The sequence below is a fragment of the Oncorhynchus kisutch genome, unplaced genomic scaffold, assembly GCF_002021735.2.
Source record: "Oncorhynchus kisutch isolate 150728-3 unplaced genomic scaffold, Okis_V2 scaffold3990, whole genome shotgun sequence".
NCBI lineage: Eukaryota > Metazoa > Chordata > Actinopteri > Salmoniformes > Salmonidae > Oncorhynchus > Oncorhynchus kisutch.
The window spans coordinates 51,572-74,079 of record NW_022265935.1 but is presented as its reverse complement, the minus strand read 5'-3'; the positions used below and the strand labels follow the sequence as shown (position 1 = coordinate 74,079).

The window sequence follows — 22,508 nt, the reverse complement described above, 5'->3', positions numbered from 1 at the left end:
GGACAGATCAGTCTCATTTGGGACACAGGCCCACTTTCTCTCTGACATCACTTCTTCTGGGTGCAAACTACAGGATCAGGGTCCCAAATGGTACCCTATATAGTGAACTACTAGTGACCAGAGCCCTATTCCCTATATAGTGCACTACTTTAGACCAGAGTCCTATTCCTTATATAGTGAACTTCTAGTGACCAGAGAATGATAGATGGTGACTATCAGGGACTGTATTCATAATGCAGAAGCAGATATCATCTCTGTCCCTGCCATCTTCAACAACAGACTAACCTGTTATCATCTCTGTCCCTGCCATCTTCAACAACAGACTAACCTGTTATCATCTCTGTCCCTCCCATCTTCAACAACAGACTAACCTGTTATCATCTCTGTCCCTCCCATCTTCAACAACAGACTAACCTGTTATCATCTCTGTCCCCTCCCATCTTCAACAACAGACCAACCTGTTATCATCTCTGTCCCCTCCCATCTTCAACAACAGACTAACCTGTTATCATCTCTGTCCCTCCCATCTTCAACAACAGACTAACCTGGTATCATCTCTGTCTCTCCCATCTTCAACAACAGACTAACCTGGTATCATCTCTGTCTCTCCCATCTTCAACAACAGACTAACCTGGTATCATCTCTGTCCCTCCCATCTTCAACAACAGACTAACCTGGTATCATCTCTGTTCCTCCCATCTTCAACAACAGACCAACCTGTTATCATCTCTGTCCCTCCCATCTTCAACAACAGACTAACCTGGTATCATCTCTGTCCCTCCCATCTTCAACAACAGACCAACCTGTTATCATCTCTGTCCCTCCCATCTTCAACAACAGACTAACCTGGTATCATCTCTGTTCCTCCCATCTTCAACAACAGACCAACCTGTTATCTCTGTCCCTCCCATCTTCAACAACAGACTAACCTGTTATCATCTCTGTTCCTCCCATCTTCAACAACAGACTAACCTGTTATCATCTCTGTTCCTCCCATCTTCAACAACAGACTAACCTGGTATCATCTCTGTCTCTCCCATCTTCAACAACAGACTAACCTGTTATCATCTCTGTCCCTCCCATCTTCAACAACAGACTAACCTGTTATCATCTCTGTCCCTCCCATCTTCAACAACAGACTAACCTGTTATCATCTCTGTCCCTCCCATCTTCAACAACAGACCAACCTGTTATCATCTCTGTCCCTCCCATTATCAACAACAGACTAACCTGTTATCATCTCTGTCCCTCCCATCTTCAACAACAGACTAACCTGTTATCATCTCTGTCCCTCCCATCTTCAACAACAGACTAACCTGTTATCATCTCTGTCCCTCCCATCTTCAACAACAGACTAACCTGTTATCATCTCTGTCCCTCCCATCTTCAACAACAGACTAACCTGTTATCATCTCTGTCCCTCCCATCTTCAACAACAGACCAACCTGTTATCATCTCTGTCCCTCCCATCTTCAACAACAGACTAACCTGTTATCATCTCTGTCCCTCCCATCTTCAACAACAGACCAACCTGTTATCATCTCTGTCCCTCCCATCTTCAACAACAGACTAACCTGTTATCATCTCTGTCCCTCCCATCTTCAACAACAGACTAACCTGTTATCATCTCTGTCCCTCCCATCTTCAACAACAGACTAACCTGGTATCATCTCTGTCTCTCCCATCTTCAACAACAGACTGGTTATCATCTCTGTCCCTCCCATCTTCAACAACAGACCAACCTGGTATCATCTCTGTCTCTCCCATCTTCAACAACAGACTAACCTGTTATCATCTCTGTCCCTCCCATCTTCAACAACAGACTAACCTGTTATCATCTCTGTTCCTCCCATCTTCAACAACAGACTAACCTGTTATCATCTCTGTCCCTCCCATCTTCAACAACAGACCAACCTGTTATCATCTCTGTCCCTCCCATCTTCAACAACAGACTAACCTGTTATCATCTCTTTTGCTGACGTGGCTGCTGACTGAGGAGAGCATATAGGGGGCGTCCCAATAATATCTCCTGAAGTGTGCACTCGTTCACCGCTTCTCTCAAAACCCCAAAAGCCTTTGATTGGTGGAGGCATGGGTTAGTAGGAATCATCATATTTATTATACCAAGTCTAAATAGGGATCGTAAAACAAAAGCATTCTCTCTCTCTCTCTCTCTCTCTCTCTCTCATGAAAACCACGGAAAGTGTGTATGTATGGGTGTGTAAACACGGTCGTTTTTATTCTTAGCATCATCATCGTCGTGACAAACACACAAGGTTGTTAGTTAAGGTATGTGCATAGCAGTCTGAGCTGTGTTTCAAACCAGAGTAGAAAACACCAGTCTGAGCTGTACTTTAAACCAGAGTAGAAAACACCAGTCAGAGCTGTGCTTTAAACCAGAGTAGAAAACACCAGTCAGAGCTGTGCTTTAAACCAGAGTAGAAAACACCAGTCTGAGCTGTACTTTAAACCAGAGTAGAAAACACCAGTCAGAGCTGTGATTTAAACCAGAGTAGAAAACACCAGTCAGAGCTGTGCTTTAAACCAGAGTAGAAAACACCAGTCAGAGCTGTGCTTTAAACCAGAGTAGAAAACACCAGTCAGAGCTGTGTTTGAAACCAGAGTAGAAAACACCAGTCAGAGCTGTGTTTTAAACCAGAGTAGAAAACACCAGTCAGAGCTGTGATTTAAACCAGAGTAGAAAACACCAGTCAGAGCTGTGCTTTAAACCAGAGTAGAAAACACCAGTCAGAGCTGTGCTTTAAACCAGAGTAGAAAACACCAGTCAGAGCTGTGTTTTAAACCAGAGTAGAAAACACCAGTCAGAGCTGTACTTTAAACCAGAGTAGAAAACACCAGTCAGAGCTGTGCTTTAAACCAGAGTAGAAAACACCAGTCAGAGCTGTGCTTTAAACCAGAGTAGAAAACACCAGTCAGAGCTGTGCTTTAACCAGAGTAGAAAACACCAGTCGGAACGGTGCTTTAAACCAGAGTAGAAAACACCAGTCAGAGCTGTGTTTAAACCAGAGTAGAAAAACACCAGTCAGAGCTGTGTTTTAAACCAGAGTAGAAAACACCAGTCAGAGCTGTGTTTTAAACCAGAGTAGAAAACACCAGTCAGAGCTGTGCTTTAAACCAGAGTAGAAAACACCAGTCAGAGCTGTGCTTTAAACCAGAGTAGAAAACACCAGTCAGAGCTGCGCTTTAAACCAGAGTAGAAAACACCAGTCAGAGCTGTGCTTTAAACCAGAGTAGAAAACACCAGTCGGAACGGTGCTTTAAACCAGAGTAGAAAACACCAGTCAGAGCTGTGCTTTAAACCAGAGTAGAAAACACCAGTCAGAGCTGTGTTTTAAACCAGAGTAGAAAACACCAGTCAGAGCTGTGCTTTAAACCAGAGTAGAAAACAAAGAGGGACTACTATGTACACAGCCAAGTGGTTCCCTCTTCTCATAGAGGTAGAAAGAGAACTCATCAGACCAGGTTATATCCATCTACAGCCCTCGTTCTACCTCTAATAATGGTACATGGGGCCAGCCCTGTTCTAGAATCACCATCTGTTCTAGAATCACCATCTGTTCTAGAATCACCATCTGTTCTAGAATCACCATCTGTTCTAGAATCACCATCTGTTCTAGAATCACCATCTGTTCTAGAATCACCACCTGTTCTAGAATCAACATCTGTTCTAGAATCACCATCTGTCCTAGAATCACCATCTGTCCTAGAATCACCATCTGTCCTAGAATCAACATCTGTCCTAGAATCAACATATATTCTAGAATCAACATATATTCTAGAATCAACATATATTCTAGAATCCACCCCTGTTCTAGAATCAACATATATTCTAGAATCACCATCTGTCCTAGAATCAACATATATTCTAGAATCAACATATATTCTAGAATCAACATATATTCTAGAATCAACATATATTCTAGAATCAACATATATTCTAGAATCAACATATATTCTAGAATCAACATATATTCTAGAATCAACATATATTCTAGAATCCACCCCTGTTCTAGAATCCACCCCTGTTCTAGAATCCACCCCTGTTCTAGAATCCACCCCTGTTCTAGAATCCACCCCTGTTCTAGAATCCACCTCTGTTCAAGAAGCACCACTGTTGTCAACTAGGGTTTTGCAGGTACAGAGGGTTAGTTTGAGGGGACTGAGGGGTGGTTATATTTGGTGGGGCGTCAGGGATGTTATGGTCCGGGCGTGTCAGGCGGTGTGAGCTTCTCCGTCGGGGCTGAAGTAGTACCTAACGGGGGGTCCAGGAAGGTCCTCATCACCATCTGACTCTGGAGCGAAGGACACGGTCAGGTCAACATAGCGACGGTCTACAGACGGTTTGATCAACTTCTGCATCCTGGGAGAGGAGGGGGGGGAGGGAGGAGAGGGAGGAGAGGGTGGAGGGAGAGGGAGGGTGAGGGAGGAGAGGGGGGAGGAGAGGAGAGGGGGAGGGAGAGGGAGGAGAGGGAGGAGAGGGGGGGAGGGAGGAGAGGGAGTAGAGGTGAGGAGAGGGGGGTGGGGAGAGGGAGGAGGGGGGTGGGGGAGAGGGAGGAGGGGGGGATAGAGAGAGGGGGAGAGGAGGGAGGTGGAGGAGAGGGGGGAGAGGAGGGAGGTGGAGGAGAGGGAGGAGAGGGGGAGGGAGAGGGAGGAGAGGGGGAGGGAGGAGAGGGGTTTGAGGGAGGAGTGGGAGTAGAGGTGGGAGGGAGGAGAGGGGGGTGGGGGAGATAGAGAGAGGGGGGAGAGGAGGGAGGTGGAGGAGAGGGGGGAGGGAGGGGAGAGGGAGGAGAGAGAGGAGGAGAGGGGGGGGATAGAGGGAGGGATATGTGGAGGAGAGGGAAAGCGGGAGGAGAATGAGAGACTAAGATTCACAGTGATTCAGGAGGACACAGTGTGTGTGTGTGTGTGTGTGTGTGTGTGTGTGTGTGTGTGTGTGTGTGTGTGTGTGTGTGTGTGTGTGTGTGTGTGTGTGTGTGTGTGCTTACGTTAGTTTCAGTCTCTTGTTGTGTCCTGGCATCACAGGAACATAGAGCATCTTCACTCCATGGACAACCATGGTAGGTTCTATCCCATAATGCACCTGTAATACAACACAGTCAACACCATGGTAGGTTCTATCCCATAATGCACCTGTAATACAACACAGGCAACACCATGGTAGGTTCCATCCCATAATACAACACAGTCAACACCATGGTAGGTTCTATCCCATAATGCACCTGTAATACAACACAGTCAACACCATGGTAGGATCTATCCCATAATACAACACAGTCAACACCATGGTAGGTTCTATCCTATAATCCACCTGTAATACAACACAGGCAACACCATGGTAGGTTCCATCCCATAATACAACACAGTCAACACCATGGTAGGATCTATCCCATAATCCAACACAGTCAACACCATGGTGGTGTGGGGGCTGTGCTTTGGCAAAGTGGGTGGGGTTATATCCTTCCTGTTTGGCCCTGTCCGGGGGTGTCCTCGGACGGAGCCACAGTGTCTCCTGACCCCTCCTGTCTCAGCCTCCAGTATTTATGCTGCAGTAGTTTATGTGTCGGGGGGCTGGGGTCAGTTTGTTATATCTGGAGTACTTCTCCTGTCCTATTCGGTGTCCTGTGTGAATCTAAGTGTGCGTTCTCTAATTCTCTCCTTCTCTCTTTCTTTCTCTCTCTCTCTCGGAGGACCTGAGCCCTAGGACCATGCCCCAGGACTACCTTACATGATGACTCCTTGCTGTCCCCAGTCCACCTGGCCATGCTGCTGTTCCAGTTTCAACTGACCTGAGCCCTAGGACCATGCCCCAGGACTACCTGACATGATGACTCCTTGCTGTCCCCAGTCCACCTGGCCGTGCTGCTGCTCCAGTTTCAACTTCCACCTGACTGTGCTGCTGCTCCAGTTTCAACTGTTCTGCCTTATTATTATTCGACCATGCTGGTCATTTATGAACATTTGAACATCTTGGCCATGTTCTGTTATAATCTCCACCCGGCACAGCCAGAAGAGGACTGGCCACCCCACATAGCCTGGTTCCTCTCTAGGTTTCTTCCTAGGTATTGGCCTTTCTAGGGAGTTTTTCCTAGCCACCGTGCTTCTACACCTGCATTGCTTGCTGTTTGGGGTTTTAGGCTGGGTTTCTGTACAGCACTTTGAGATATCAGCTGATGTACGAAGGGCTATATAAATACATTTGATTTGATTTGATGGTAGGATATATCCCATAATACAACCAGACAAACACCATGGTAGGATCTATCCCATAATACAACAGTCAACCACCATGGTAGGCTCTATCCCATAATACAACACAGTCAACACCATGGTAGGATATATCCCATAATTCACCTGTAATACAACACAGTCACACCTGGTAGGATCTATCCCATAATACAACAGAGTCAACACCATGGTAGGATCTATCCCATAATACAACACAGTCAACACCATGGTAGGATCTATTCTATACTTAATTAATATAGTAATGAATGTGTCTCACTGTGCTGATGAAGTCAGAGAGGGGATTAATATAGTAATTAATGTGTCTCACCAACACTGCGCTGATGAAGTCCGAGAGGGAGAAGTGTTGGTGACCCCACACAGTCCAGCGGTCCCAGATAGAGAAAGAAGATGTCTTCCCTGAGGAGGAGAACACACAGACAGGACTCAGTGACAGAAACAGAGGGAGACAAGAGAGAGACACGGAAACATACAGAGAGAGAGAGAGAGAGAAAGACAGAGGCAGAGAGACAGAGAGAGAGAGACACAGAGAGAGCACAGAGAGAGGGAGAGAGAGAGACAGGGAAACAGAGAGACAGAAAGACAGAGGGAAACAGACAGAGAGACACAGATAGAGAGAGAGAGAGAGAGAGAGGAGAGAGAGAGAGAGGAGAGAGAGAGAGAGACAGGGAAACAGAGAGAGAGAGAGACACAGAGAACAGAGAGAGAGAGAGAGACAGAGAGAGAGACAGAGAGAGAGAGAGAGAGAGAGCGAGAGAGAGAGAGAGAGACAGAGAGAGAGACAGAGAGAGAGAGAGAGAGAGAGAGAGAGAGAGAGACAGGGAGAGAGAGAGAAGACGAGAGAGAGAGAGAGACAGGGAGAGAGAGAGAGACAGGGAGAGAGAGAGAGAGAGAGAGAGAGAGAGAGAGACAGAGAGAGAGACAGAGAGAGAGACAGAGAGAGAGAGAGGGAGAGAGAGAGAGAGACAGGAAACAGACAGAGAGGGAGAGAGGGAGACAGAGAGAGACACAGACAGAGAGAGAGACAAGAGGGACAGAGAGAGAGAGAGAGAGAGAGAGAGAGAGAGAGAGAGAAGTGTTAGAGACCACACAGCTCAGAGGTCCCAAATAGAGAAGAGAGATGTATTTTCTGTCTGTACGTGTGTATGTACAGGTGTGTGTGTGTGTGTGTGTGTTCTGTGTACAGGTGTGTGTGTGTACAGGTGTCTGTGTACAGGTGTGTGTGTTGTACAGGTGTCTGTGTACAGGTGTGTGTGTACAGGTGTGGTGTGTACAGGTGTGTGTGTACAGGTGTGTCTCTCCTAACCTGATCTGTGTTCTCTTGACAGGTGCAGCCTCGGTGAGGACCATGACAGGAATGGCCAGGTTGAAGAAACAGTTGTTGAACGACTCAAACCCGTATCCTCCCACCACCTTCACCAGCTCCAACGACACCTGGGGACCACAGCACAACCACTCACTGACGACTCCCCAGACGACCTCCCAGACGACCCGCCAGACGACCCGCCAGACGACCCCCCCCAGACGACTCCCAGACAACCCCCCAGATGACTCCCAGATGAATCCCAGACAACCCCCCAGACGACTCCCAGACGGCCCCCCCCCAGACGACTCCCAGACGACCTCCCAGACAACCCCCCAGATGACTCCCAGACGACCCCCCCAGATGACTCCCAGACGACTCCCAGATGACTCCCAGACGACCCCCCAGATGACTCCCAGACAACCCACCCAGACAACCCCCCAGATGACTCCCAGACAACCGCCCAGACGACTCCCAGACAACCCCCCAGACGACTCCCAGACAACCCCCCAGACAACCCCCCAGACGACTCCCAGACAACCCCCCAGACGACTCCCAGACAACCCCCCAGACGACTCCCAGACAACCCCCCCAGACGACTCCCAGACAACCCCCAGGTGACTCCCAGACGACCCCCCCAGACGACTCCCAGACGACTCCCCAGACGACTCCCAGACAACCCCCAGACGACTCCCAGACAACCCCCCAGACAACCCCCCAGATGACTCCCAGACAACCCCCCAGACGACTCCCAGACGACTCCCAGACAACCCCCCAGATGACTCCCAGACAACCCCCCAGACAACTCCCAGACGACCCCCCAGACAACCCCCCCAGACGACTCCCAGACAACCCCCCAGACGACTCCCAGACGACTCCCAGACAACCCCCCAGATGACTCCCAGACAACCCCCCAGATGACTCCCAGACAACCCCCCAGACGACTCCCAGACGACCCCCCCAGACAACCCCCCCAGACGGCTCCCAGACAACCCCCCAGACGACTCCCAGACGACCCCCCCAGACAACCCCCCCAGATGACTCCCAGACGACCCCCCAGACAACCCCCCAGACGACTCCCAGACGACCCCCCAGACAACCCCCCCAGACAACCCCCAGACGACTCCCAGACAACCCCCCCAGACAACCCCCCAGACGACTCCCAGACAACCCCCCCAGACGACTCCCAGACGACCCCCCCAGACAACCCCCCAGACGACTCCCAGACGACCCCCCCAGACAACCCCCCCAGACAACCCCCCAGACGACTCCCAGACGACCCCCCCCAGACAACCCCCCCAGACAACCCCCCAGACGACTCCCAGACGACTCCCACACGATCCCCCCCAGACGACCCCCCCAGACGACTCCCAGACAACCCCCCAGACGACTCCCAGATGACCCCCCCAGACAACCCCCCCAGACAACCCCCCAGACGACCCCCCCAGACAACCCCCAGATGACTCCCAGACAACCCCCCAGATGACTCCCAGACAACCCCCCCAGATGACTCCCAGACAACCCCCCAGATGACTCCCAGACAACCCCCCAGATGACTCCCAGACAACCCCCCAGATGACTCCCAGACAACCCCCCAGATGACTCCCAGACAACCCCCCAGATGACTCCCAGACAACCCCCCAGACGACTCCCAGACCCCCCAGATGACTCCCAGACGACCCCCCAGATGACTCCCAGACGACTCCCAGACGACTCCCAGACAACCCCCCAGATGACTCCCAGACAACCCCCCAGATGACTCCCAGACAACCCCCCAGATGACTCCCAGACGACCCCCCAGATGACTCCCAGACGACTCCCAGATGACTCCCCAGATGACTCCCAGATGACTCCCAGACAACCCCCCAGACGTACGTTCTATTTAGTTCTGTGACTGAATCAGACAAGCAGATTCCGTAAAACCAATTCAACACCACGAAGAAGAGATCCAAGCTGTTTAAAGAACCAATTCAAAACCACGAAGAAGAGATCCAAGCTGTTTAAAGAACCAATTCAAAACCACGAAGAAGAGATCCAAGCTGTTTAAAGAACCAATTCAAAACCACGAAGAAGAGATCCAAGCTGTTTAAAGAACCAATTCAAAACCACGAAGAAGAGATCCAAGCTGTTTAAAGAACCAATTCAAAACCACGAAGAAGAGATCCAAGCTGTTTAAAGAACCAATTCAACTGATACTCACCTGATTCAGTCATTTACTACCATCTAAAACCATTTCCTACCAGTCTGATAAGATATAGAACTAGAGAACTAGAGAGTACTCCTACTCATCTGATTCAGTCATTTACTACCATCTATTCCATTTCCTACCAGTCTGATAAGATATAGAACTAGAGAACTAGAGAGTACTCCTACTCACCTGATTCAGTCATTTCCTACCATCTAAAACCATTTCCTACCAGTCTGATAAGATATAGAACTAGAGAACTAGAGAGTACTCCTACTCACCTGATTCAGTCATTTACTACCATCTAAAACCATTTACTACCAGTCTGATAAGATATAGAACTAGAGAACTAGGGAGTACTCCTGCTCATCTGATTCAGTCATTTACTACCATCTATTCCATTTCCTACCAGTCTGATAAGATATAGAACTAGAGAACTAGAGAGTACTCCTACTCACCTGATTCAGTCATTTCCTACCATCTAAAACCATTTCCTACCAGTCTGATAAGATATAGAACTAGAGAACTAGAGAGTACTCCTGCTCATCTGATTCAGTCATTTACTACCATCTAAAACCATTTCCTACCAGTCTGATAAGATATAGAACTAGAGAACTAGAGAGTACTCCTGCTCACCTGATTCAGTCATTTACTACCATCTAAAACCATTTACTACCAGTCTGATAAGATATAGAACTAGAGAACTAGAGAGTACTCCTGCTCACCTGATTCAGTCATTTCCTACCATCTAAAACCATTTCCTACCAGTCTGATAAGATATAGAACTAGAGAACTAGAGAGTACTCCTGCTCATCTGATTCAGTCATTTATTACCATCTAAAACCATTTCCTACCAGTCTGATAAGATATAGAACTAGAGAACTAGAGAGTACTCCTGCTCATCTGATTCAGTCATTTACTACCATCTAAAACCATTTCCTACCAGTCTGATAAGATATAGAACTAGAGAACTAGAGAGTACTCCTGCTCATCTGATTCAGTCATTTACTACCATCTAAAACCATTTCCTACCAGTCTGATAAGATATAGAACTAGAGAACTAGAGAGTACTCCTGCTCATCTGATTCAGTCATTTCCTACCATCTAAAACCATTTACTACCAGTCTGATAAGATATAGAACTAGAGAACTAGAGAGTACTCCTACTCACCTGATTCAGTCATTTCCTACCATCTAAAACCATTTACTACCAGTCTGATAAGATATAGAACTAGAGAACTAGAGAGTACTCCTACTCACCTGATTCAGTCATTTCCTACCATCTAAAACCATTTACTACCAGTCTGATAAGATATAGAACTAGAGAACTAGAGAGTACTCCTACTCATCTGATTCAGTCATTTACTACCATCTAAAACCATTTCCTACCAGTCTGATAAGATATAGAACTAGAGAACTAGAGAGTACTCCTACTCACCTGATTCAGTCATTTACTACCATCTAAAACCATTTACTACCAGTCTGATAAGATATAGAACTAGAGAACTAGAGAGTACTCCTGCTCATCTGATTCAGTCATTTACTACCATCTAAAACCATTTCCTACCAGTCTGATAAGATATAGAACTAGAGAACTAGAGAGTACTCCTGCTCATCTGATTCAGTCATTTACTACCATCTAAAACCATTTACTACCAGTCTGATAAGATATAGAACTAGAGAACTAGAGAGTACTCCTGCTCATCTGATTCAGTCATTTACTACCATCTAAAACCATTTACTACCAGTCTGATAAGATATAGAACTAGAGAACTAGAGAGTACTCCTGCTCATCTGATTCAGTCATTTACTACCATCTAAAACCATTTCCTACCAGTCTGATAAGATATAGAACTAGAGAACTAGAGAGTACTCCTGCTCATCTGATTCAGTCATTTACTACCATCTAAAACCATTTACTACCAGTCTGATAAGATATAGAACTAGAGAACTAGAGAGTACTCCTGCTCATCTGATTCAGTAATTTACTACCATTTAAAACCATTTCCTACCAGTCTGATAAGATATAGAACTAGAGAACTAGAGAGTACTCCTGCTCATCTGATTCAGTCATTTCCTACCATCTAAAACCATTTCCTACCAGTCTGATAAGATATAGAACTAGAGAACTAGAGAGTACTCCTGCTCATCTGATTCAGTCATTTACTACCATCTAAAACCATTTCCTACCAGTCTGATAAGATATAGAACTAGAGAACTAGAGAGTACTCCTGCTCATCTGATTCAGTCATTTCCTACCATCTAAAACCATTTCCTACCAGTCTGATAAGATATAGAACTAGAGAACTAGAGAGTACTCCTACTCACCTGATTCAGTCATTTACTACCATCTAAAACCATTTACTACCAGTCTGATAAGATATAGAACTAGAGAACTAGAGAGTACTCCTGCTCACCTGATTCAGTCATTTCCTACCATCTAAAACCATTTCCTACCAGTCTGATAAGATATAGAACTAGAGAACTAGAGAGTACTCCTGCTCATCTGATTCAGTCATTTACTACCATCTAAAACCATTTCCTACCAGTCTGATAAGATATAGAACTAGAGAACTAGAGAGTACTCCTACTCACCTGATTCAGTCATTTCCTACCATCTAAAACCATTTCCTACCAGTCTGATAAGATATAGAACTAGAGAACTAGAGAGTACTCCTGCTCATCTGATTCAGTAATTTCCTACCATCTAAAACCATTTCCTACCAGTCTGATAAGATATAGAACTAGAGAACTAGAGAGTACTCCTACTCATCTGATTCAGTCATTTACTACCATCTAAAACCATTTCCTACCAGTCTGATAAGATATAGAACTAGAGAACTAGAGAGTACTCCTGCTCATCTGATTCAGTAATTTCTACCATCTAAAACCATTTCCTACCAGTCTGATAAGATATAGAACTAGAGAACTAGAGAGTACTCCTGCTCATCTGATTCAGTCATTTACTACCATCTAAAACCATTTCCTACCAGTCTGATAAGATATAGAACTAGAGAACTAGAGAGTACTCCTACTCACCTGATTCAGTCATTTACTACCACCTAAAACCATTTCCTACCAGTCTGATAAGATATAGAACTAGAGAACTAGAGAGTACTCCTGCTCATCTGATTCAGTCATTTCCTACCATCTAAAACCATTTCCTACCAGTCTGATAAGATATAGAACTAGAGAACTAGAGAGTACTCCTACTCACCTGATTCAGTCATTTCCTACCATCTAAAACCATTTACTACCAGTCTGATAAGATATAGAACTAGAGAACTAGAAAGTACTCCTGCTCATCTGATTCAGTCATTTACTACCATCTAAAACCATTTCCTACCAGTCTGATAAGATATAGAACTAGAGAACTAGAGAGTACTCCTACTCACCTGATTCAGTCATTTCCTACCATCTAAAACCATTTCCTACCAGTCTGATAAGATATAGAACTAGAGAACTAGAGAGTACTCCTGCTCATCTGATTCAGTAATTTCCTACCATCTAAAACCATTTCCTACCAGTCTGATAAGATATAGAACTAGAGAACTAGAGAGTACTCCTACTCATCTGATTCAGTCATTTACTACCATCTAAAACCATTTCCTACCAGTCTGATAAGATATAGAACTAGAGAACTAGAGAGTACTCCTGCTTATCTGATTCAGTAATTTCTACCATCTAAAACCATTTCCTACCAGTCTGATAAGATATAGAACTAGAGAACTAGAGAGTACTCCTGCTCATCTGATTCAGTCATTTACTACCATCTAAAACCATTTCCTACCAGTCTGATAAGATATAGAACTAGAGAACTAGAGAGTACTCCTACTCACCTGATTCAGTCATTTCCTACCATCTAAAACCATTTCCTACCAGTCTGATAAGATATAGAACTAGAGAACTAGAGAGTACTCCTGCTCATCTGATTCAGTCATTTACTACCATCTATTCCATTTCCTACCAGTCTGATAAGATATAGAACTAGAGAACTAGAGAGTACTCCTACTCACCTGATTCAGTCATTTACTACCATCTAAAACCATTTCCTACCAGTCTGATAAGATATAGAACTAGAGAACTAGAGAGTACTCCTGCTCATCTGATTCAGTCATTTACTACCATCTAAAACCATTTCCTACCAGTCTGATAAGATATAGAACTAGAGAACTAGAGAGTACTCCTGCTCATCTGATTCAGTAATTTCCTACCATCTAAAACCATTTCCTACCAGTCTGATAAGATATAGAACTAGAGAACTAGAGAGTACTCCTACTCATCTGATTCAGTCATTTACTACCATCTAAAACCATTTCCTACCAGTCTGATAAGATATAGAACTAGAGAACTAGAGAGTACTCCTGCTCATCTGATTCAGTAATTTCTACCATCTAAAACCATTTCCTACCAGTCTGATAAGATATAGAACTAGAGAACTAGAGAGTACTCCTGCTCATCTGATTCAGTCATTTACTACCATCTAAAACCATTTACTACCAGTCTGATAAGATATAGAACTAGAGAACTAGAGAGTACTCCTACTCACCTGATTCAGTCATTTCCTACCATCTAAAACCATTTACTACCAGTCTGATAAGATATAGAACTAGAGAACTAGAGAGTACTCCTACTCATCTGATTCAGTCATTTACTACCATCTAAAACCATTTCCTACCAGTCTGATAAGATATAGAACTAGAGAACTAGAGAGTACTCCTACTCACCTGATTCAGTCATTTACTACCATCTAAAACCATTTACTACCAGTCTGATAAGATATAGAACTAGAGAACTAGAGAGTACTCCTGCTCATCTGATTCAGTCATTTACTACCATCTAAAACCATTTCCTACCAGTCTGATAAGATATAGAACTAGAGAACTAGAGAGTACTCCTGCTCATCTGATTCAGTCATTTACTACCATCTAAAACCATTTACTACCAGTCTGATAAGATATAGAACTAGAGAACTAGAGAGTACTCCTGCTCATCTGATTCAGTCATTTACTACCATCTAAAACCATTTACTACCAGTCTGATAAGATATAGAACTAGAGAACTAGAGAGTACTCCTGCTCATCTGATTCAGTCATTTACTACCATCTAAAACCATTTCCTACCAGTCTGATAAGATATAGAACTAGAGAACTAGAGAGTACTCCTGCTCATCTGATTCAGTCATTTACTACCATCTAAAACCATTTACTACCAGTCTGATAAGATATAGAACTAGAGAACTAGAGAGTACTCCTGCTCATCTGATTCAGTAATTTACTACCATCTAAAACCATTTCCTACCAGTCTGATAAGATATAGAACTAGAGAACTAGAGAGTACTCCTGCTCATCTGATTCAGTCATTTCCTACCATCTAAAACCATTTCCTACCAGTCTGATAAGATATAGAACTAGAGAACTAGAGAGTACTCCTGCTCATCTGATTCAGTCATTTACTACCATCTAAAACCATTTCCTACCAGTCTGATAAGATATAGAACTAGAGAACTAGAGAGTACTCCTGCTCATCTGATTCAGTCATTTCCTACCATCTAAAACCATTTCCTACCAGTCTGATAAGATATAGAACTAGAGAACTAGAGAGTACTCCTACTCACCTGATTCAGTCATTTACTACCATCTAAAACCATTTACTACCAGTCTGATAAGATATAGAACTAGAGAACTAGAGAGTACTCCTGCTCACCTGATTCAGTCATTTCCTACCATCTAAAACCATTTCCTACCAGTCTGATAAGATATAGAACTAGAGAACTAGAGAGTACTCCTGCTCATCTGATTCAGTCATTTACTACCATCTAAAACCATTTCCTACCAGTCTGATAAGATATAGAACTAGAGAACTAGAGAGTACTCCTACTCACCTGATTCAGTCATTTCCTACCATCTAAAACCATTTCCTACCAGTCTGATAAGATATAGAACTAGAGAACTAGAGAGTACTCCTGCTCATCTGATTCAGTAATTTCCTACCATCTAAAACCATTTCCTACCAGTCTGATAAGATATAGAACTAGAGAACTAGAGAGTACTCCTACTCATCTGATTCAGTCATTTACTACCATCTAAAACCATTTCCTACCAGTCTGATAAGATATAGAACTAGAGAACTAGAGAGTACTCCTGCTCATCTGATTCAGTAATTTCTACCATCTAAAACCATTTCCTACCAGTCTGATAAGATATAGAACTAGAGAACTAGAGAGTACTCCTGCTCATCTGATTCAGTCATTTACTACCATCTAAAACCATTTCCTACCAGTCTGATAAGATATAGAACTAGAGAACTAGAGAGTACTCCTACTCACCTGATTCAGTCATTTACTACCACCTAAAACCATTTCCTACCAGTCTGATAAGATATAGAACTAGAGAACTAGAGAGTACTCCTGCTCATCTGATTCAGTCATTTCCTACCATCTAAAACCATTTCCTACCAGTCTGATAAGATATAGAACTAGAGAACTAGAGAGTACTCCTACTCACCTGATTCAGTCATTTCCTACCATCTAAAACCATTTACTACCAGTCTGATAAGATATAGAACTAGAGAACTAGAAAGTACTCCTGCTCATCTGATTCAGTCATTTACTACCATCTAAAACCATTTCCTACCAGTCTGATAAGATATAGAACTAGAGAACTAGAGAGTACTCCTACTCACCTGATTCAGTCATTTCCTACCATCTAAAACCATTTCCTACCAGTCTGATAAGATATAGAACTAGAGAACTAGAGAGTACTCCTGCTCATCTGATTCAGTAATTTCCTACCATCTAAAACCATTTCCTACCAGTCTGATAAGATATAGAACTAGAGAACTAGAGAGTACTCCTACTCATCTGATTCAGTCATTTACTACCATCTAAAACCATTTCCTACCAGTCTGATAAGATATAGAACTAGAGAACTAGAGAGTACTCCTGCTTATCTGATTCAGTAATTTCTACCATCTAAAACCATTTCCTACCAGTCTGATAAGATATAGAACTAGAGAACTAGAGAGTACTCCTGCTCATCTGATTCAGTCATTTACTACCATCTAAAACCATTTCCTACCAGTCTGATAAGATATAGAACTAGAGAACTAGAGAGTACTCCTACTCACCTGATTCAGTCATTTCCTACCATCTAAAACCATTTCCTACCAGTCTGATAAGATATAGAACTAGAGAACTAGAGAGTACTCCTGCTCATCTGATTCAGTCATTTACTACCATCTATTCCATTTCCTACCAGTCTGATAAGATATAGAACTAGAGAACTAGAGAGTACTCCTACTCACCTGATTCAGTCATTTACTACCATCTAAAACCATTTCCTACCAGTCTGATAAGATATAGAACTAGAGAACTAGAGAGTACTCCTGCTCATCTGATTCAGTCATTTACTACCATCTAAAACCATTTCCTACCAGTCTGATAAGATATAGAACTAGAGAACTAGAGAGTACTCCTGCTCATCTGATTCAGTAATTTCCTACCATCTAAAACCATTTCCTACCAGTCTGATAAGATATAGAACTAGAGAACTAGAGAGTACTCCTACTCATCTGATTCAGTCATTTACTACCATCTAAAACCATTTCCTACCAGTCTGATAAGATATAGAACTAGAGAACTAGAGAGTACTCCTGCTCATCTGATTCAGTAATTTCTACCATCTAAAACCATTTCCTACCAGTCTGATAAGATATAGAACTAGAGAACTAGAGAGTACTCCTGCTCATCTGATTCAGTCATTTACTACCATCTAAAACCATTTCCTACCAGTCTGATAAGATATAGAACTAGAGAACTAGAGAGTACTCCTACTCACCTGATTCAGTCATTTACTACCACCTAAAACCATTTCCTACCAGTCTGATAAGATATAGAACTAGAGAACTAGAGAGTACTCCTGCTCATCTGATTCAGTCATTTCCTACCATCTAAAACCATTTCCTACCAGTCTGATAAGATATAGAACTAGAGAACTAGAGTACTCCTACTCACCTGATTCAGTCATTTCCTACCATCTAAAACCATTTACTACCAGTATGATAAGATATAGAACTAGAGAACTAGAAAGTACTCCTGCTCATCTGATTCAGTCATTTACTACCATCTAAAACCATTTCCTACCAGTCTGATAAGATATAGAACTAGAGAACTAGAGAGTACTCCTACTCACCTGATTCAGTCATTTCCTACCATCTAAAACCATTTCCTACCAGTCTGATAAGATATAGAACTAGAGAACTAGAGAGTACTCCTGCTCACCTGATTCAGTAATTTCCTACCATCTAAAACCATTTCCTACCAGTCTGATAAGATATAGAACTAGAGAACTAGAGAGTACTCCTACTCATCTGATTCAGTCATTTACTACCATCTAAAACCATTTCCTACCAGTCTGATAAGATATAGAACTAGAGAACTAGAGAGTACTCCTGCTCATCTGATTCAGTAATTTCTACCATCTAAAACCATTTCCTACCAGTCTGATAAGATATAGAACTAGAGAACTAGAGAGTACTCCTGCTCATCTGATTCAGTCATTTACTACCATCTAAAACCATTTCCTACCAGTCTGATAAGATATAGAACTAGAGAACTAGAGAGTACTCCTACTCACCTGATTCAGTCATTTACTACCACCTAAAACCATTTCCTACCAGTCTGATAAGATATAGAACTAGAGAACTAGAGAGTACTCCTGCTCATCTGATTCAGTCATTTCCTACCATCTAAAACCATTTCCTACCAGTCTGATAAGATATAGAACTAGAGAACTAGAGAGTACTCCTACTCACCTGATTCAGTCATTTCCTACCATCTAAAACCATTTACTACCAGTATGATAAGATATAGAACTAGAGAACTAGAAAGTACTCCTGCTCATCTGATTCAGTCATTTACTACCATCTAAAACCATTTCCTACCAGTCTGATAAGATATAGAACTAGAGAACTAGAGAGTACTCCTACTCACCTGATTCAGTCATTTCCTACCATCTAAAACCATTTCCTACCAGTCTGATAAGATATAGAACTAGAGAACTAGAGAGTACTCCTGCTCACCTGATTCAGTAATTTCCTACCATCTAAAACCATTTCCTACCAGTCTGATAAGATATAGAACTAGAGAACTAGAGAGTACTCCTACTCATCTGATTCAGTCATTTACTACCATCTAAAACCATTTCCTACCAGTCTGATAAGATATAGAACTAGAGAACTAGAGAGTACTCCTGCTCATCTGATTCAGTCATTTACTACCATCTAAAACCATTTCCTACCAGTCTGATAAGATATAGAACTAGAGAACTAGAGAGTACTCCTACTCACCTGATTCAGTCATTTCCTACCATCTAAAACCATTTCCTACCAGTCTGATAAGATATAGAACTAGAGAACTAGAGAGTACTCCTGCTCATCTGATTCAGTAATTTCTACCATCTAAAACCATTTCCTACCAGTCTGATAAGATATAGAACTAGAGAACTAGAGAGTACTCCTGCTCATCTGATTCAGTCATTTACTACCATCTATTCCATTTCCTACCAGTCTGATAAGATATAGAACTAGAGAACTAGAGAGTACTCCTACTCACCTGATTCAGTCATTTCCTACCATCTAAAACCATTTACTACCAGTCTGATAAGATATAGAACTAGAGAACTAGAGAGTACTCCTACTCATCTGATTCAGTCATTTCCTACCATCTAAAACCATTTCCTACCAGTCTGATAAGATATAGAACTAGAGAACTAGAGAGTACTCCTGCTCATCTGATTCAGTAATTTCTACCATCTAAAACCATTTCCTACCAGTCTGATAAGATATAGAACTAGAGAACTAGAGAGTACTCCTGCTCATCTGATTCAGTCATTTACTACCATCTAAAACCATTTCCTACCAGTCTGATAAGATATAGAACTAGAGAACTAGAGAGTACTCCTGCTCATCTGATTCAGTCATTTACTACCATCTATTCCATTTCCTACCAGTCTGATAAGATATAGAACTAGAGAACTAGAGAGTACTCCTACTCACCTGATTCAGTCATTTACTACCATCTAAAACCATTTCCTACCAGTCTGATAAGATATAGAACTAGAGAACTAGAGAGTACTCCTGCTCATCTGATTCAGTCATTTACTACCATCTAAAACCATTTCCTACCAGTCTGATAAGATATAGAACTAGAGAACTAGAGAGTACTCCTACTCACCTGATTCAGTCATTTCCTACCATCTAAAACCATTTACTACCAGTCTGATAAGATATAGAACTAGAGAACTAGAGAGTACTCCTGCTCATCTGATTCAGTCATTTCTACCATCTAAAATAAATAATCTAATATACATCAGTATTCAAACACCTGAGTGAATACATGTTAGAATCACCTTTGGCAGCGACTACAGCTGGGAGTCTTTCTGGGTATGTCTCTAAGAGTCATGACAGCTGGGAGTCTTCTTGGGTAAGTCTCTAGGAGTCATTACAGCTGGGCGTCTTCTTGGGTAAGTCTCTATGAGTCATTACAGCTGGGAGTCATCTTGGGTAAGTCTCTAGGAGTCATTACAGCTGGGAGTCATCTTGGGTAATTCTCTAAGAGTCATTACAGCTGGGAGTCATCTTGGGTAATTCTCTAAGAGTCATTACAGCTGGGAGTCATCTTGGGTAAGTCTCTAGGAGTCATTACAGCTGGGAGTCTTCTTGGGTAAGTCTCCTAAGAGTCATTACAGCTGGGAGTCTTCTTGGGTAAGTCTCTAGGAGTCATTAAGCTAGGAGTCTTCTTGGGTAAGTCTCTAGCAGTCATTACAGCTGGGAGTCTTCTTGGGTAAGTCTCTAGGAGTCATTACAGCTGGGAGTCTTCTTGGGTAAGTCTCTAAGAGTCATTACAGCTGGGAGTCTTCTTGGGTAAGTCTCTAAGAGTCATTACAGCTGGGAGACTTCTTGGGTAAGTCTCTAGGAGTCATTAAGCTAGGAGTCTTCTTGGGTAAGTCTCTAAGAGTCATTACAGCTGGGGGTCTTCCTGGGTAAGTCTCTAGGAGTCATTACAGCTGGGAATCTTCTTGGGTAAGTCTAAGAGTCATTACAGCTGGGAGTCTTCTTGGGTAAGTCTCTAAGAGTCATTACAGCTGGGAGTCTTCTTGGGTAAGTCTCTAGGAGTCATTACAGCTGGGAGTCTTCTTGGGTAAGTCTCTAGGAGTCATTACAGCTGGGAGTCTTCTTGGGTAAGTCTCTAAGAGTCATTACAGCTGGGAGTCTTCTTGGGTAAGTCTCTAAGAGTCATTACAGCTGGGAGACTTCTTGGGTAAGTCTCTAGGAGTCATTAAGCTAGGAGTCTTCTTGGGTAAGTCTCTAAGAGTCATTACAGCTGGGGGTCTTCCTGGGTAAGTCTCTAGGAGTCATTACAGCTGGGAATCTTCTTGGGTAAGTCTAAGAGTCATTACAGCTGGGAGTCTTCTTGGGTAAGTCTCTAAGAGTCATTACAGCTGGGAGTCTTCTTGGGTAAGTCTCTAGGAGTCATTACAGCTGGGAGTCATCTTGGGTAAGTCTCTATGAGTCATTACAGCTGGGAGTCTTCTTGGGTAAGTCTCTAAGCATCATTACAGCTGGGAGTCTTCTTTAATAAGTCTCTAAGAGTCATTACAGCTGGGGGTCTTCTAGGGTAAGTCTCTAAGAGTCATTACAGCTGGGAGTCTTCTTGGGTAAGTCTCTAAGAGTCATTACAGCTGGGGGTCTTCTTGGGTAAGTCTCTAAAAGTCATTACAGCTGGGAGTCTTTTTGGGTAAGTCTCTAAGAGTCATTACAGCTTGGAGTCTTCTTGGGTAAGTCTCTAAGCATCATTATAGCTGGGAGTCTTCTTTAATAAGTCTCTAAGAGTCATTACAGCTGGGGGTCTTCTAGGGTAAGTCTCTAAGAGTCATTACAGCTGGGGGTCTTCCTGGGTAAGTCTCTAGGAGTCATTACAGCTGGGAATCTTCTTGGGTAAGTCTCTAAGAGCTGGAAGTCTTCTTGGGTAAGTCTCTAAGAGTCATTACAGCTGGGAGTCTTCTTGGGTAAGTCTCTAAGAGCTGGAAGTCTTCTTGGGTAAGTCTCTAGCAGTCATTACTGCTGGAAGTCTTCTTGGGTAAGTCTCTAGGAGTCATTACAGCTGGGAGTCTTCTTGGGTAAGTCTCTATGAGTCATTACAGCTGGGAGTCTTCTTGGGTAAGTCTCTAAGAGTCATTACAGCTGGGGGTCTTCTAGGGTAAGTCTCTAAGAGTCATTACAGCTGGGAGTCTTCTTGGGTAAGTCTCTAGGAGTCATTACAGCAGATTAGAGTCTTTCTTGGGTAAGTCTCTACGAGTCATTACAGCTGGGAGTCTTCTTGGGTAAGTCTCTAAGAGCTGGAAGTCTTCTTGGGTAAGTCTCTAGGAGTCATTACTGCTGGGAGTCTTCTTGGGTAAGTCTCTAGGAGTCATTACAGCTGGGAGTCTTCCTGGGTAAGTCTCTAAGAGTCTTTACACACCTTTACACACCCATTATTATTTTCATAATTCTTCAAGCTCTGTCCAGATGTTGGGAATCATGGCTAGATGGCCATTTAAGTCTTTCCATAGATTGTTGTAGTTTATTGTCCTGTTGAAAGGTGAAATCGATGTACAAGCCTTGTGTTGTAGTTTATTGTCCTGTTGAAAGGTGAATTTGTCTCCCAGTATCTGTTGGAAAGCAGACTGAACCATGTTTTCCTCTCTGATTTTACCTG

General features: G+C 43.3%; 1 protein-coding gene across 1 annotated transcript in view; it reads right to left on the bottom strand.

The window, feature by feature from the left end:
* Positions 1-2,208: 2,208 nt before the first annotated feature.
* The window catches only part of LOC109887057 (ubiquitin-like modifier-activating enzyme 6), a 70,752-nt gene continuing 50,452 nt past the window's right edge, over positions 2,209-22,508 (bottom strand). The window contains 4 exon segments of the mRNA XM_031821530.1: positions 2,209-4,381; positions 5,007-5,101; positions 6,575-6,663; positions 7,571-7,698. Coding sequence (XP_031677390.1) covers positions 4,337-4,381; positions 5,007-5,101; positions 6,575-6,663; positions 7,571-7,698 — 357 coding nt within the window. The 3' untranslated portion in view covers positions 2,209-4,336.